Source organism: Perca flavescens, chromosome 5 (assembly GCF_004354835.1).
Source record: "Perca flavescens isolate YP-PL-M2 chromosome 5, PFLA_1.0, whole genome shotgun sequence".
Lineage (NCBI taxonomy): Eukaryota > Metazoa > Chordata > Actinopteri > Perciformes > Percidae > Perca > Perca flavescens.
Genome location: NC_041335.1, coordinates 18,416,749 through 18,432,154, shown reverse-complemented (window position 1 = coordinate 18,432,154; position 15,406 = coordinate 18,416,749). Strand labels below are relative to the sequence as shown.

At 38.4% G+C, this 15,406-nt stretch overlaps 3 protein-coding genes across 3 annotated transcripts; 2 read left to right on the top strand and 1 right to left on the bottom strand.

Annotated features, from left to right (window-relative positions):
* Positions 1 to 62: 62 nt before the first annotated feature.
* Positions 63 to 5,022, top strand: LOC114556196 (RILP-like protein 1). Its single transcript, XM_028579086.1, has 8 exons — positions 63 to 557; positions 1,251 to 1,401; positions 3,037 to 3,155; positions 3,277 to 3,552; positions 3,682 to 3,849; positions 4,192 to 4,355; positions 4,449 to 4,547; positions 4,861 to 5,022. Exons 1-8 carry the CDS (start codon positions 267 to 269, stop codon positions 4,949 to 4,951), a joined length of 1,359 nt encoding a protein of 452 aa, XP_028434887.1. The 5' UTR covers positions 63 to 266; the 3' UTR covers positions 4,952 to 5,022.
* Positions 5,023 to 6,733: 1,711 nt separating this feature from the next.
* Positions 6,734 to 10,304, top strand: rilpl2 (Rab interacting lysosomal protein-like 2). The gene is made up of 4 exons (XM_028578826.1): positions 6,734 to 7,256; positions 7,339 to 7,490; positions 8,144 to 8,266; positions 8,735 to 10,304. The coding sequence occupies exons 1-4, from the start codon at positions 6,963 to 6,965 to the stop codon at positions 8,754 to 8,756; spliced, it is 591 nt and encodes a 196-aa protein (XP_028434627.1). The 5' UTR covers positions 6,734 to 6,962; the 3' UTR covers positions 8,757 to 10,304.
* kmt5ab (lysine methyltransferase 5Ab) lies at positions 9,595 to 14,136 on the bottom strand. The gene is made up of 8 exons (XM_028578825.1): positions 13,933 to 14,136; positions 13,584 to 13,687; positions 12,467 to 12,614; positions 11,962 to 12,172; positions 11,778 to 11,865; positions 11,493 to 11,552; positions 10,768 to 10,958; positions 9,595 to 10,161 (listed from the first exon to the last, which is right to left on the bottom strand). The coding sequence occupies exons 1-8, from the start codon at positions 13,940 to 13,942 to the stop codon at positions 9,951 to 9,953; spliced, it is 1,023 nt and encodes a 340-aa protein (XP_028434626.1). The 5' UTR covers positions 13,943 to 14,136; the 3' UTR covers positions 9,595 to 9,950.
* Between the last annotated feature and the right edge of the window lie 1,270 nt (positions 14,137 to 15,406).

Here is a 15,406-nt window from a genome sequence, read left to right as displayed (position 1 = left end):
ATTGATGGTATGTTTTACCGTTGAAAGTGACATATACATGTGTTGGCGGGGATATTGAATGCAGCACCAAAAGCAAAGATTGACAGTCAACAAACTGAAACAAGTTCTTCAATATCAGGTTCACACCACATGTAAGAGCTAGTTCACATACGCTTCTAGCTTGTGTGAGCTAGCTAGTTATTCTACAGCAAATGTGAGTCTACTCAGTGTCCGAGGAAAGACAGATATGTTAAATATCGGAGGTGTAACTAAAGCAGAGGACAGACATGGAAACCTCCGTTATGTCAGCGCTGAACAGACCCGTGGCGGAGCTGACGGTTATGGATGTCTACGACATAGCTGCGGTGCTCGGACAGGAGTTTGAGCGGGTCATTGACAGGTTTGGGTGCGAGTCTCTGGTCGGGGTGGTGCCCAAAGTGGTGCGGGTCCTGGAGCTGCTGGAGGCCCTGGTGAGCAGCGGACCCACCGGACAAGAGGCCGACGAGCTACGGAGGGAGCTGGATAGGCTGCGGCAGGAGCGGAGCGACAGATACGAGCAGGAGAGGAAGCACCAGAAGGTGTGTGTATGTTCATCTGTCTGTGTCAGTGTCTGTCTGCCGCTGTCTGCATGTAATTGTTTTGTGACCTTTTAAAGTGCATACGTAACTGAGTCACATATAAGTTTTGACATTTTAAAATTCCTTTTTGTCTAACCAACAGTCAAATCCTAAACACTTTGGATGAAACAGAGAAAAGCAGAAGACTTTTCATCTTTAAATTGCTGAACAATTAATCAACTATCATCATTAATTTTCTGGCAGACACTAACTGATTCATCAGTTAATCGATTAAGCAGTATTTGTGATAGTTATATATATTGATATTATGATTATGATATACTTTATTACATTTAATTAGTAGTAGTGGAGTAAACTATCCTACATAATACAATACAATCCTACTCTACACAAATGATTAGGGAAGTTATTAGGGAATTCATTAATTTGTGGTTACTTTACTGTTTTTTTACAGCACACCTTTAATGAACTCACCTACACTACAACTTCAAATCATCTTTGATAACAACAAAACTGAGTAATAATGACACTATATGGATTTTAGAGGCAGCTAAATCTGAAATGAGGTGTTGTTGACTTGGTCATGCCCTTATATTTACCCAGCTATATTGACCCTTTTCAATCAAATACCAAGTACTTTGTGCAGCACCTGACTGTGCTTGTTTTTTTTCTGTTTTTATCGCTTATGTTCAGGAGTTGGAGTTGGTGGAGGATGTATGGCGAGGAGAAGTCCAGGATCTGCTCTCTCAAATCACCCAGCTTCAGGCCGAGAACAAGGGGCTGTTAGTAAGCCTCTCTCTCAAAGAGTCCCCTGTCACAGAGGAAGACCTGCAGAAACAGGAGGGTAGGTTGTCTGCAGCAACGGCTCTCATCCCGAGTTCGTCTGATGGGTTTTTGAGAGGTTGCAAGAAATTTCATTGGAAAAGAGAAAACAGTATTTTCTTTTAACATATTATCATGTAATTTTTTATGTATGTATTTTCTGAAGTTTCTGAAGGAATAACCTGATATGATTATAGGGACTCACCAATCTAATACGACGGATTGGTATCTATGCCAATATTTACATTATTAAGCAGATCGAGTATCAGTTATGACTTTTCCGAGCCAAAGTAAATACAATATTTTGTCAATTTAATGGGAATAAAATTAAGTGTTTCCTCTATCAGTTTTCATTTCAGTAACAGCAGGCTACCAACTCAGTTTTTGTGCCACAGCATCTTATAGATCAGTTCATCTCTATAAGGTGATTATAGTAGATAGTGATGAGTGAATTGTCAGTTGATCTGTATCAATTTCAACTTATATTATTCTAAAGGGCATTGGGTTTGCAGCCAGGCATTAAAGGCATACGTCACAGGAATGTACTGATGCGGATGAACAAAAGCAGTCTAGTGTGAAAAATATTAATGGAATGTAAAATATACAAATGGTAAATTTATGTAAGTGTATTAAGTACATAATATATAGTATAATAACTACTAATAATCACACACACACATCACTGCATGGTCTGCTGTTCGTTGCTGTTTGAAGTCTTTCCATGCATGTTGTGTTGTACGGTATCTTGTGATGACTCTGGATACTAAATTAGTTTGGTCTTGGCTGAGAGTTCCAGTACAGATCAGATTATTGTTCCATATGTGTGCTGCTCACTGCAGATTTGTGTTGCGCTGATTAACCATCTGCTGTACGTTACACATATTTACCCAGATATAATCACATGGGATTCTACAGTATATGCTGCATGCTTGCATGTTGTGATAAAAAGGAGGCTGTGAAGAGAGGCAGTCAGGAGCTTGTGAAGGAGACTATTTTTGAAGCAGACCAGAACATATTGCTCTTGCATGAGATTTTAATGGTGGCTGCAGCTATACTTACAGTACAGCCGGGGCCACAGTACACCCACTGCTTATAAACATGTACATCCAAATAAATGGGTGCTGCATGATATGATCACTCTGCTCACTGGCACATTATTTGTTTGGAAATTCATGGACATTCATTCATGGTGTAACAGATGCTTTTTTATATTATATTTAGTCAGCCATTAGTTTTACTTTATTTTGGTACAGTGTGACAATCAACTTGCAGAGACGTGAAATGTGTTTTGAGACAATGTAATCCATCACAGTGAACATTTTCATTTATTTAAAAAAAAAATGCATTTGCATTGTCATGTGGTAATGCAATTGCAAAAAGGGTTTGTTCTGTTTTGATGTTACATTTAGATTTTAGAGTCACCTGCCAAACGCATTGCACTTTGAATCATTCTCATCATGGATGATGCTTTATTTGGTCACTGTAAATGTATTGAAAGGGTTGCTGTTGGGCACAAGTGGAAATTGATGGCTAAGTGGATGGTAAGAAATGAATGGTAAAGAAGTAAAATAAATGAATCCTACTTTTAGATGGCATTGATGTTGCATGTGGGAACGTTTTTTTTGTGAGTGTCTGTGCTTTTTTATGATATCCACAGGAATGTCAGAGAAGGAGAGGCAGGTGATGAATAAGCTGAAAGACTTGGTGGATAAGCAGAGGGATGAAATCCGGGCTAAAGACCATGAGCTGACACAAAAAAACGAGGATGTTGAGGCAGTGAGGATTTATACCATATACAGCACATACTGGCACCTGACAATCTTTTTACATCAGTCTACAATTTACCTTCCTTGACCAGATTTTATGAAGTCTTAAAAAAACATTTCCTTAACTATAGCTCCAGATGCAGCAACATCGGTTAATAAGAATCAACCAGGACCTTCGTCACAGGATAGGAGTGATGGAGGCTCAGGGAAAGGCACTGATCCAGCAGAGGGCTGAGCTGGAAGCTGCAGCCCAGGCACGGCAGCAGGAGCTTGGGGCTCTGCAGCTGGAGGTCGCGAGGCTGAGAAAGGAGCTCCGAGGGTGGGAACTGGAGAGAGAGGTCACTGGTATAGAAGAAACCTCTCTTACCAGATCTGGGATGTCACCACCTACATCACCACAGATGACGGTAGGAAAAAGAAAAATGACTAATCTTCACAAGGCTGTAAACCATAAATATAATTAGGCAATAGTTTCTTTGTAATAATAATTTATAATGTTCTAGTGCCTAAGTGGATGTTTTGTGTTACCAATTCAGTCTTCGGCATCTAACTCCGAACCAAATTCAGTGTGGGTGGAGTGTGGAGGGGAACCTGGCTTCCTGGCAAACTACTTTAAGAGTCCTTCCCTTCTCCCAGGGTCATCAAAGAGAGAAAATAATGAGGAAGAGGGTGACGAAGACGAGGACACAACAACATTTTTACTGGTACCACTGGTTACACAGTTTGACTGTTATAGTAGAGGCCCATTATAAGACTATTTACATTAACAATACAATACAAAGCATGATCACTCTATCATACTGTTGTGTCCCTAAGGCCTCACAAACTTGTTGGATACATTCCCTAGCCCATGAAACATTTGCAAAATATTTTAAAATGTTCTTGCAGTGTTCTTCTTTCCCTATTTTATTGTCGCATTGCTTTCTTTCATTGTGCGTTTCTGCTGTTAACTCTTAACATAAATTACCACTACCACTCTGGCAGAAATATGTTTCAGTTTAACCCCCATGCTCGAGAGAAATGCTGAATGTATGTTTTGACTGCAGAAGGTGTCAGCTGAGACGGAGACAGAGGAGGAGACAGACAGCCTGGAGCAGGAATCAGACAAACCTTGCTTCACCCTGCAGGAGCTGCGGGACGTCCTGCAGGAGAAGAATGAACTCAAGGCCCAAGTGTTCGTGCTAAATGAAGAGCTGGCATATTACAAAAGGTACATTTTGTTTCAAAAATTAGGTTTTGATTAATCTCAACTGGCCAAAACACTGATGCAAAAGTTAACAGGTACCTCTTCCATACCCATCAGTGAGGAGTTTGGGGATGACATCAGCTCCATTGTTTGTCCTCCGTCTCCTCCACCATGCTCCAGTTCCACTGATCTGGCTGAATCAGGAATTAGACGCTTGTGAGTAATTTAAATTTGACTTGACTCTCGCACACTTTTCGTCATACTCCATTGGTGTAATATATCATCATAATGTGTCAAACAAACATCATCAGATCAAAATACTTAACAGATTGTGTAAGAATCTGTAAAACAAACAGCACCTGTTTTCATGTGAGGTGTCAATGGTGAGGGTCACTACTGAGGGTCCCAAAACACATAATAGTGATGCTCACAACAATGCTTCTGATGCTTTTTGTGTTTTTTCTCTTAATTCTAAACGTCCCTCCTGTCTCCATTTGATCATGCCTTTTCCATTTTCATCTTTGGACAGGATCTTCACTGCTATAATGCCGATGGTGGCAGCCGGATTGATTTCAGACGACCCCACATTGATGCCAATCAGAAGACTTTTCTTTGTATGACCTTGAGTTTTAATTGTATTATTGCTCTTATTTTTCACCACAATCCTCTATGACAGTAAACTGAATATCTTTAAGTTGTGAAGAAAAACAAGACATTTTTTACTATCTGACATTTTATAGACCAACAACTAATGGAGAAAATATGTCAGCAGTTTATTCGACAATGAAAATAATAACCAGTTAAAGCCATACTTTGATACATACCTATGATGATAAATGAACCACTGGTGTCAACTTTTGCAATACATTTTGGTAGCATTTTAGCTAGTCTTGCATAGCCAGACCTGTCTTCATAGCGTTGTCAGCGCTGGAGTATGATCTGGCTACAGCGCTGATCATTCTGGGATAGGGGAAAAAGGGGAGGGCAATGCTTTAGAGATGTGCCAAATGTCAGGCTTTATCCCAGCATCGTACATCCGGTAAGCCAGACTACATATTAGCTAACTTGGTAAGAGCTTTAAATGAACCTAAGTAGTTAAAATATGAGAAAAATGTCCATACCTGGACATGTTTATGTATATTTATGACCTCTCAGTGGCTACATAAAAAGTTACCACAAAAAAAGTTACATTACCTGTCAGGGCCACACTTTATATATTACGATGAAAAAGTTGTACTTCATTAGGTGTAATCCTGCACATGCTGCTGTAATATGAAATAACTTAGCACCCAAGTGTCCACTCTACATTGCTTGATCCAAATATAGAAATTGTGTCACTGCATTGCCCAGAGTATGAATTGAATTTTCACAAACCTTTTCATGTTCCTTAACATTCTCTGAATAATGACATCGGGTGTTGGGACTGGGTCTAGCTGCTATAAGACCTATAAATGGGACATCTTGTATCATTTATGTATAAATTATGTTAAAATGTATCTGATTATATAACAAATTATTGTTGGTGTTTGAGTGGGGTTTGAAGGTGCAGCAATGGAGTTGAATGATTATGTGCCTCAGTTTTCTGAGACTGTTTGAGACAATGTGCTTAGTCCCCTGAATTGATAAAAAGAAGATTCAATTCAATTTTATTTATAGTATCAGTTCATAACAAGAGTTATCTCAAGACACTTTACAGATAGAGTAGGTCTAGACCACACTATAATTTACAAAGACCCAACAATTCCAGTAATTCCCATAAGAGCAAGCATTTATGATGTTACCATATACTTGGAGCACTACAGTGGGGCACCACACTGTGGTCATCACCAGTACATCTATTCCAACAATAATGAGTACTGTAAAAAAAAAAAAAAAAAAAGAAATTGCCCTAACAACAATATGTGCTTGGTTGCATCTGTAAAAATGCTTGTTCAGAATAAACTAATAAAGTTTAATTTTTCATCTTTTGAATGTTGTAATTGTGTTATTATCAAATACTAATATGGCTAAGACAAATGTGCTAGATGTATGTTGTGTTTATGTCCAATACATTTCGAAAGTTTATAGTATTGGATAATATTTTGTGTAGGCAAGACACTTTACTTGGTCATTTCACTCTTAAAAAATAATAGAAGATAAGCCTTTATTGAAACACCAGAGGAGAAATTCAGGTGATGAAGCAGCACAAGGACAGAAATAAGTACAGATAAATAGAGAAAGTAAACAAAAAATAGAAGTTAAACGAGAAAAATAGAGTACAACAAAAGTCACATCACGTGCTTTCTCACCTGATTCTGTAACGTTAAAAAAAGACCCGCGTTCACGGATGGACAGGGTTGAGGGAGTCCTCTTCAGTTGAGGGAATCATCTTGAGTCATAAACGATCTTTGTACTCACCTGTCGCTAGGATACTTTGCCCTCCTCTGCAGTCCAGCGAGTCACGTTATTGGTGGATGAGTGATGGGGGAAGTGCTGTTGCTCTGGAAGTTTGTTACCTTCTGCCAGTAAAAAGTGTTGAACCCGAAACAAAAAGAAAGAAAGCGCTATTTTTTTTAAGAGAATTGCGGCTAGTAGAGTAGAAAAGTTAACCTTATTGTGATTTTTATTTTTCAGGAGTTGTATCGTTCCGTCATGGAGTTTGGTGAAGAGTCGTCGCCCGCTCTGGCTTTCGAGAAGGACGCGTTTGAGCTCACGGTTGAGGATGTGTATGACATTTCGTATGTAATTGGACGAGATTTATTGAAAATAAGCAGCACAGGGGAAGAAGTGTCGGATTTACAGTTCAGAATAGTGCGTGTGTTGGAAATGTTTGAGACTTTGGTCAACAAGTACAACTTGTCTCTGGAGGAGCTTAAAATGGAGCGGGACAACCTGAAGAGTGAACTGGACAGGATCATCAAGGAGAGCTCCTCTGGGCAGGGCACGGTGAGTCTGTCATGTACAGTTGAAGTAAAATTGTCAGACATAAAGTGGACGTTTAGAGATGCTTTCCTGTCTTCCATTACAGCAAACAGTGGGACCAAACCAGCTGCTGGTGGACCTCACAGACCCCAATAGACCGCGCTTCACCATGCAGGAGCTGAAGGAGGTCCTGCAGGAGAGGAACCAGCTCAAAGCTCAGCTCATGGTGGCTCAGGAGGAGCTTCAGCTCTACAAGAGGCGAGTTACTAAAGTCTACTTTAAGATGGGAGATAAAGTGTTTTTTTAATTCATGTCACCCCTTTTGCAATATAAGTGCATTATGTTGTGTGTTGTCCATCCCTATTTACATACATGAGTTACATGAGGAAGAGCATTAGAAGCACCTTAATTACTATAGACCATTCCACAGTTGTAAACATAAACATTGTAAATGGCCCCAAGTTGATTTCCTGTTGCAGTGTATGTGACATCAACTAACGGTTAACAAGGGGCCAGGCTGTTGCCTAGCAATTGAATTCCATTGAAAAGGTCTTATCCAATACAACAAAACTAACTACATCCAAAATAATAACCATATAGCTAAATCAACACCTCTTTGACATAATGTCAACACATCTGAACGTTAGAAGCTTGGCAAATACAGGATTTAATGCAGGGCTGTTGTATAAAACTACATAAGGTAGCTGAGATGTAGATGACCTGTGCTGTTATAAAGCTGAATATTAGCCTCCAATTTCATTGCTACTTTGATAACACTGTTTCTAGTTTTGAAGAGAAAGAGATTCATTCAATCTCATGTTTGGCTTCAACTTGATGGTGTGGATTTTTGATGTAGGACACCTTCACGTAAAACAATTTCAGTGACTATAAAGCTCTACTTTGTTGTGCAGTGGGATTCTGCCACAGGCTGAACCAGCCATGGTGGAGGTGGATCTGGAAACACCAGAAGCTACAGAGCACAGTCCAGCCACGACAAATCATGCAAAAGAAGAGAAGACAACCATAGGCAAACTGTGAGTACTAGGATGGATTGCTTTCTGAATACAGTAGTAGGAATGTGCAGACAACAAAGAAGTGATCTGAAAGACTTAGAGGAAGTAACATTTACTTTTTTAGGCTGTTTACCTCATATGGCAAGGTTTCAAGATAAATTTCATCAGCAACCACATGATGTTGAAGTAAGCTAGCAGGGAGATTGTTCTCACAGTCCATCTCCTGTCTCCTAATTATATACTTGTGACCGAATGAATTCATGCTGATGCATTGCTGAGGATGTTTGCGTGAGTGCTGAAAAGAGAGAAAGAGACAAGTTGGAAAAAGAAGTGTGTCTGCCAAACTACTGCAGCCATCAGTAATTACAGTCTGCCATGACACAATGTTGCTTTTTCGCACTGGGCAGTTTAACTTGTCTGTTCCATGTTCACTCCACAGCGCTTGGGAAGAAACTCCTTAAACTAAATCTGGACCCTTTCTGTTTATAGGTTTTCATTCAGGCGAAAATAAGAAAAACCTTTCACAAGAACGGACCATGTAGAAGACAAACTGGATTTGTCAGCACATTTTTCTCATCATGTAACCACTTTTATATACATTATTTTTTTTATTTTTTTTTTTAAACGATGTCTTGGGTCAATCTAACAAACACTGTATTTTGTACTGGAAATTTTAACCTAATATGGTTGATAGTAATATGGAGTTTCTGTAGTAGAAATATATAATACACGGAAGGTTTGGTGAGGATATGAAATCAAACTGGAAAGTATTATCTAACTAGTGTTGGAGATTATGTTGAATGCAATCACTCAAAATGAAGTTATTTATAAGCTTTAAAATGTAATTTTATAAAATCTAAATTAAGTCTTTAAGGCGCTTCTTGTTGGTCCAGTAATCCTAAACATTTTCTGTCACTCTATCAGCTATCAAATAAAGAAAAGAGTTGTTGTTCTGGCATATAATGGAAATGTAGTGGAAAGACAATATGCACTGTGTTAACAGTCACAACATCTGACATACATTTTTAGCCTCACTTGTCTCAGTCTTGAAACTCCTTTGCGATACGAAAGCTTTCTTTAACTGCAGCGTGGTGCGGATGCAAATATGACATGGGTTAGCTTATGGGTTAAGGCGCATACTATTTAACCACAACGTTCTAGGCTCCCTCCCAGCCGAGGACCCTTGTTGCATGCTATGCCCCCCTATCCCCACATTTGTCCATTTTCAGACCACAAGGTATCAAATTAAGATAAAAATGCCCAAAGTAAATGTGAGGAGAATGTCATCTTAGAGCACCATATTTCATTTATGTCTCGGATCTTCACCATTAACCATGCCACAGCTGGAATGAAAACAGTGTTTTATTCCTTAATTTACAGCACAGTTAATAATTTACAACAGGGAAATTGAATTGTCAATTATATTCATTGCAAAAGGAAACCCCAAGAGGAGAAATGCCCTTCACGCTTGCATCAGTCTGCTACAATTAAATAAAAAACAAAAAAATCTCTATAAAACCATGATAAAAACAGTTGCAAAAATACACTCATGAGTTGACGCATTAGCCCCAATTTAAAACAAAAGTATTTTTTTATACTTCATAAAAAAAGCATATTGAGGACTACTCATCTACAGCATCTTGTACATAACGCTGAACAGAACCGCACCAATTCATCTAAAATACGAACATTTGTGGTTGAGGATTCAGTATTTGAGCCAAGGGTGAGCCAAGACTGAGGCTTTACTCCGATCACCGTAGTCATACAGCAGCTCTTCCTCTGCTTCAATGTCTCTGGAAGCCACCAGAATCAGATGAGGTGTACCGTTGATGGGGTGAAGCCTAGTTTGGCAGTTTCCAGTTTTACTGTGGTTGATCAGTCTTCCAAGCCGGCTTGTTTCCTCTGTAGCGTCCACACTAACACGGAAACAAAGATTTACTGTCATTAAAACACAAGACAGGTATCCAAACTGGAAGTCAAGAAAATGTTAAAAGGTTTCATTTTTAAGCCTACTGCAATCTTTAAAAAGATGTCCCATGGCATGAACACTTCACAAGTTTTTTTTTTTTTTTTTTTTTTTTTTTTTTTAACATTAATATGAGTTGCCCCAGCCTGCTTATGGTCCCCCAGTGGCTAGAAATGGCGATAGGTGTAAACCGAGCCCTGGGTATCCTGCTCTGCCTTTGAGAAAATGAAAGCTCAGATGGGCAGATCTGGAATCTGCTCCTTATGAGGTCATAAGGAGCAAGGTTACCTCCCCTTTGTCTGCTTTGCCCGCGAGAATTTGGCCCACATCCCGACCCTCCACCTTGCCCCCCCCCCCCCCCTTTCGGGAAAGAGACTTCAGATACAATATTAGGGGACCACTGAGGCCTATATAAAATCATCCAAAAAGCAGCATGTCATAGGACCTTTAACAAATCTTAACACAGTTAACAAATTGAAGAAAGAAAATGAATAAAATTAAATAAGTGTGAAGCCCAGCATCAATCATGTTTCAGAATGGGGACATTTGGACTTACCAGTACGTTTTGGATTGATACTGGAAGTAGTACATGTAACAGCCTTTTTTAGGATCCTGAGCATACTGGGCCTCTTTTATTTTAGCCTCAGCTAGTTCCAGTAGATCTCCATGGTACTCCACGACAAACTCTCCCTTTTTGAAGCTCTTAGCAGCAAATATCCCTCTTCCTTTTCCTTCTATGTGTTTGATCTGTTGACATTCAAAAGCAACAAAGTGTGAAATTTAACAAGAGTTAGTAATGGTGCAGGGGTTGCTTTACTACTACTTTCAACAATATTTAATGTATAACATTGTGATTAGGGATTGTCAAAATGAGCAACTACTAAGTATTAATCCATGACTGATTAGATTACAGAGAAATTGTTTAGGAGAAAATAAAAATATATTTGCCTCTTTAGTGCAGATCACTGATCTATGGAAAATATTGCAAATGCCTACAGTGATCTAAAATATAGAATTCTGCCATTAAAGACCACTGATAAATTCTGTTACTAAAATGATTTTTTTTCTACTTACAGAAATGGCTTTACCATATTAAAAGGGTAGTTGTTAACTCTACAATGTGCTACTTCGTTGCCTGATCATTGCTGTGTATTGTGTACATTAGCAAACATCAGATTGGTAATGGGAGCACTACGTATTTAATAACTAATGTTATTAAATACATAGTGAAATGTGTCAAACACATTTGGGGCGCCGTACATTTAAACCATTGAATGTTACCTGCAGTCCTTCTTCAATGTCATTCTTTATCAGGTCATCAATGTGTCTGTGTTCTTCACTCTGTTCACAATTTGAATGTTATTGGGTCAAAGTCAAACTTTCTGTTATGGTAGATTTGCATAATCCTTATATCCTCAAAAAAAAAAAAAAAAATAATTCAGCAAAAAAATAAGAAATTATAAATATCTTAACTGCAGATACAAAATGACGTGTTAACTTTGTGGAAAAGGCTTTTTATTAACTGTTAATAGTACAAACCACAAAAAGCATTTTTCATATACCGACCTTTAACTCTGCTTTAGTTTTTCTGTTACTCCGTCTGATGGGATAATAGTCAGTCACCTTTCTGTTTTGGGAAGTTTTGTCCTCTGTCCTGAAAAGAGAAACATTATCAAAGTAATGAGAGATCATGATTGTGCAACTTTCGAGTCTTATTTTTTTTTTAACAGACATATCTTTCTGCACTCACTTTTTTGCTCCGAGTTTTCGACCAGTTCTACTTTGAGGTTTGGATGCTGAAAGTTTGAGGTCTGCTGCAGACCTGCCATTTGTGTGCGTGGTGGACTCTTTTTTCTCAAGTTGGTCAGGGCCTTGTTCTCTGATCACATGACTGTGACAAGCCATTTCAGGCTTCTGCTCTTTAGACTCACAACTCTCAGATTTTATTTCATTAGGCATGTCTATAATGAGAAAGAAACAAAAAGAATCAAATTGACAGCTGCCCTAAACATTTGGCCTTAATCAAGAGAGTGGAAAAAAAGTTAGGTTGTGTCATAAGACAGTGGGTCAGTGAACACTGCTACCATTCACATGCACCGGAATTTGTTTGTAGTACACATTGATTTGCTGACCATACGGTAAACATAGGGATTACAGCAAAATAGCTGGGAGATCACATGCAGACAGAAATGACAAAACAGCATTTCAGATTAGTTGATTTGATTAGTTTTAAAATTTTATTATTAGGTACTCGCCTTTTTTAAACTTTGGCGTGTCAGGATTAGTTGCATCAGATTCATTCCCTTCCTGGATCAGCATGCTTGAATGGTTGCTCAGAGGGGATCTAGGTTTGCTTGGACTCCGTAGACTCTGGAAAAATGACTGCACTGTGCCTACACAATCCTGCAAAAAGAATTAGTATCTACCTTGGCAAAAAAAATAATTAAAAACCCTGTACCATTCACAGAAGTAAACTTAAAGACTTGTATAAACATTCAGCTAAATCTGAGGAGCTACAATAAACGAGGCTGTTTAGAACCATGCAGCTAGTACAGACTGTATTAAATGTCTTCATTTCTGCTCCCAACATGCATGTGAATTCAAGGTGCTTCAAATTTAGAAGATAGGTGCACATGTTCAGGGATGCTCTGTGCAACATCTTTTTTTTTTCTCTCGCCCTTCCTTAAAAAGCACATTGGCTCCAACAGAAAACCATGTCAACAGATTGCTAGCTGAAGACTTCACTGCTCTGCCTGTAAACTCCAACACAGGAATGATAAACATCTCCACGTTAATAGTACCATGTCTGATTGGCAAGAGTACGCATACTAATTATTCGATAGAGTAGCATACTAATTATTCGACAGTACATTAATAAAACCGTAGAGAAATTTTAAAAATATATATAGATTTTGAGTATGGATTTTATGGGAGCATATATCATAATTTCAAAACCTTGTAGCTCACTGTAAGTCCACTTTGTACAATGCCAGTGTACATGTGTTGCTGGTCATTAAACAATTTCTTTAGCGACAAGGAAACATCTTGACATCCTTAACGTTATATTCAAGTTTCAGCTCTAAACCTATAACAATAGCTATGGTGTATAGGTAACGTTAAACTTTCTTACTACACCTAAACCTTACCGTTTGGTTTGTTAAAAGGGCAGTGCACAGCTTGGGGGTACATTTTGCTTATAGGGCTCAATACTAGCTTTTGGTTACATCTGTTGCTACGACGCCAGCCAGGCGTTAGGTAGTGACTGAGGCTGCAACAGGAACGTTGCCTTCCGAGTGGTGGGTTTAACACCACCGAATGTGGTTTCCTTACTTTAGTCGCGAAAACAAAAGCGTAAAACCAAACAAAACATACCTTGTTAGTTGCAGGTTTGTTTTCCTTTGTCTCCTTCCGTGAGTTGACTTTATGTTGAACAGTGTCCTCGGGCTTTTTATCGGTTCTTAGCACACTTTCCTTCCCTTTTATAAACATGGAAATAAATACATGTAAGCACTGCTGTGTAATTCACCCGACATTATACAAAGCCGACCATTACCGGAGAGTTTTTATTAGTAAACTTTAGCTAACTAACGTGTATTTTAAAAAGTGGTCCTCTGTTTACCCTTGCTAGCTAACTTTAACGTTACACATTAACTAGCTAGAGTAGCTTGTGGGACATGCAACCATTACTGAAACGACACATGAAACACATTAACAAGTTTACCTTTTGCCATGTCCGTTCCCAGAATAGCATTCAGTGGACGAGGAGTTTATTAAATTTAGCCTTCTGTGTCCTCACTGTGCTTAGCTAATTCACTGCTTCTGCAACAACAAACATCAGACTGCTAGCTACACTGCGAAATAGTGCGTGAAACTGAGCCTGGTGGATTTAAAATCCGTACTGCATCTCTCATTGGCTGATTCGTCCGGGCAGGGGAGGCACGAGCATGAAAGTAGTTCTCTCATTGGCCGCAACCATTGACTGTTACAGTCAATGGCCGCAACTCTATAAAGGCTGACCTCTCAGTCAGACATGTGCCCGTTTTTTATAAACAATCTTTATTAAAACTATACGATACAAACAGTACAGTACAGCATAAACAATCAGTCATTAATACAGAAAAAAAACACAGTAGTGAAGAGAGCCAGGGGGAGATTCATATAAAAACATTAAAAAAAGAGCATAACTGAATGGTTTTAGCAGCTTTCTTATTTTTTGAGTCATAGATGGTTTTGATGTATTGCTCCGTTTCCTTACCAAAAGCAATAAAAGAAGGTTTAGAGTTACTAAATTTGGCTTTGTGAATATGATATTTCCCTAAAATGATCAATAAGTTTACTAGATATATTTCTTTCTGTTTTCTACTTTTGTTGTCATGGAAACCAAACAGTACATCTTTCCACAACAAAGAAAAATCAGCAATAAGTTTATCAGTAATGTATCGAGATAAATCCTTCCAGAACATGCTGGTATAGGGACATTGCCAAAACAGGTGCACCAATGATTCTGGACATATTCCACATAACGAACAGTTAACACAAATGTCAAGCTTAAACCTAAGGAGATATTGCTTAGCAGAATAATACCTGTGTATGATTTTGAAAGAGACTTCTTTTACTTTATTCATAAGAAGGTATTTGTAAGGAAGATTCCAAATAATTTTCCAATTCAGGTTGTCAACAAAGTTAGACCAATAGGGAACAACATTAGGGGTGCTGGTGACCTCTCTCTGGAATAAAAAGCGAATGTTACGATTATTATTTCTAGTTGTGGAAGCGAAACACATATTACCAATTGAGGTCAATTTAGGGTCCAAAGCTGGTAAGCAAATTGGTTTTCCAGTCCCTTTTAAGAGAGTTAAAATACCAGATGGGATGGCATCCATAACAATTGCAAACTCTCTTGGGGTGATTGGAATGCCAAAAGTATGAATGAATTCAGAATAATTCAGCAATGACCCATTACCATTTAGTAGTTGGGACACTAGAATAATGTTATTATCAAACCAAGTTTTATAGAATAAAGATTTATTCTTGAATTTAATAAGCTGATTATTCCAGATGAAGCACCTACAGTATGTGGGGAGAAATTATGTTTGTAGATTAATGACCATGCTAAGAGCATTTGTTTGTGGAATTTAGATAAACTTAAGGGAATTTTTTCTATTTTATAATCACACAAAAGTAAATATTCAAGA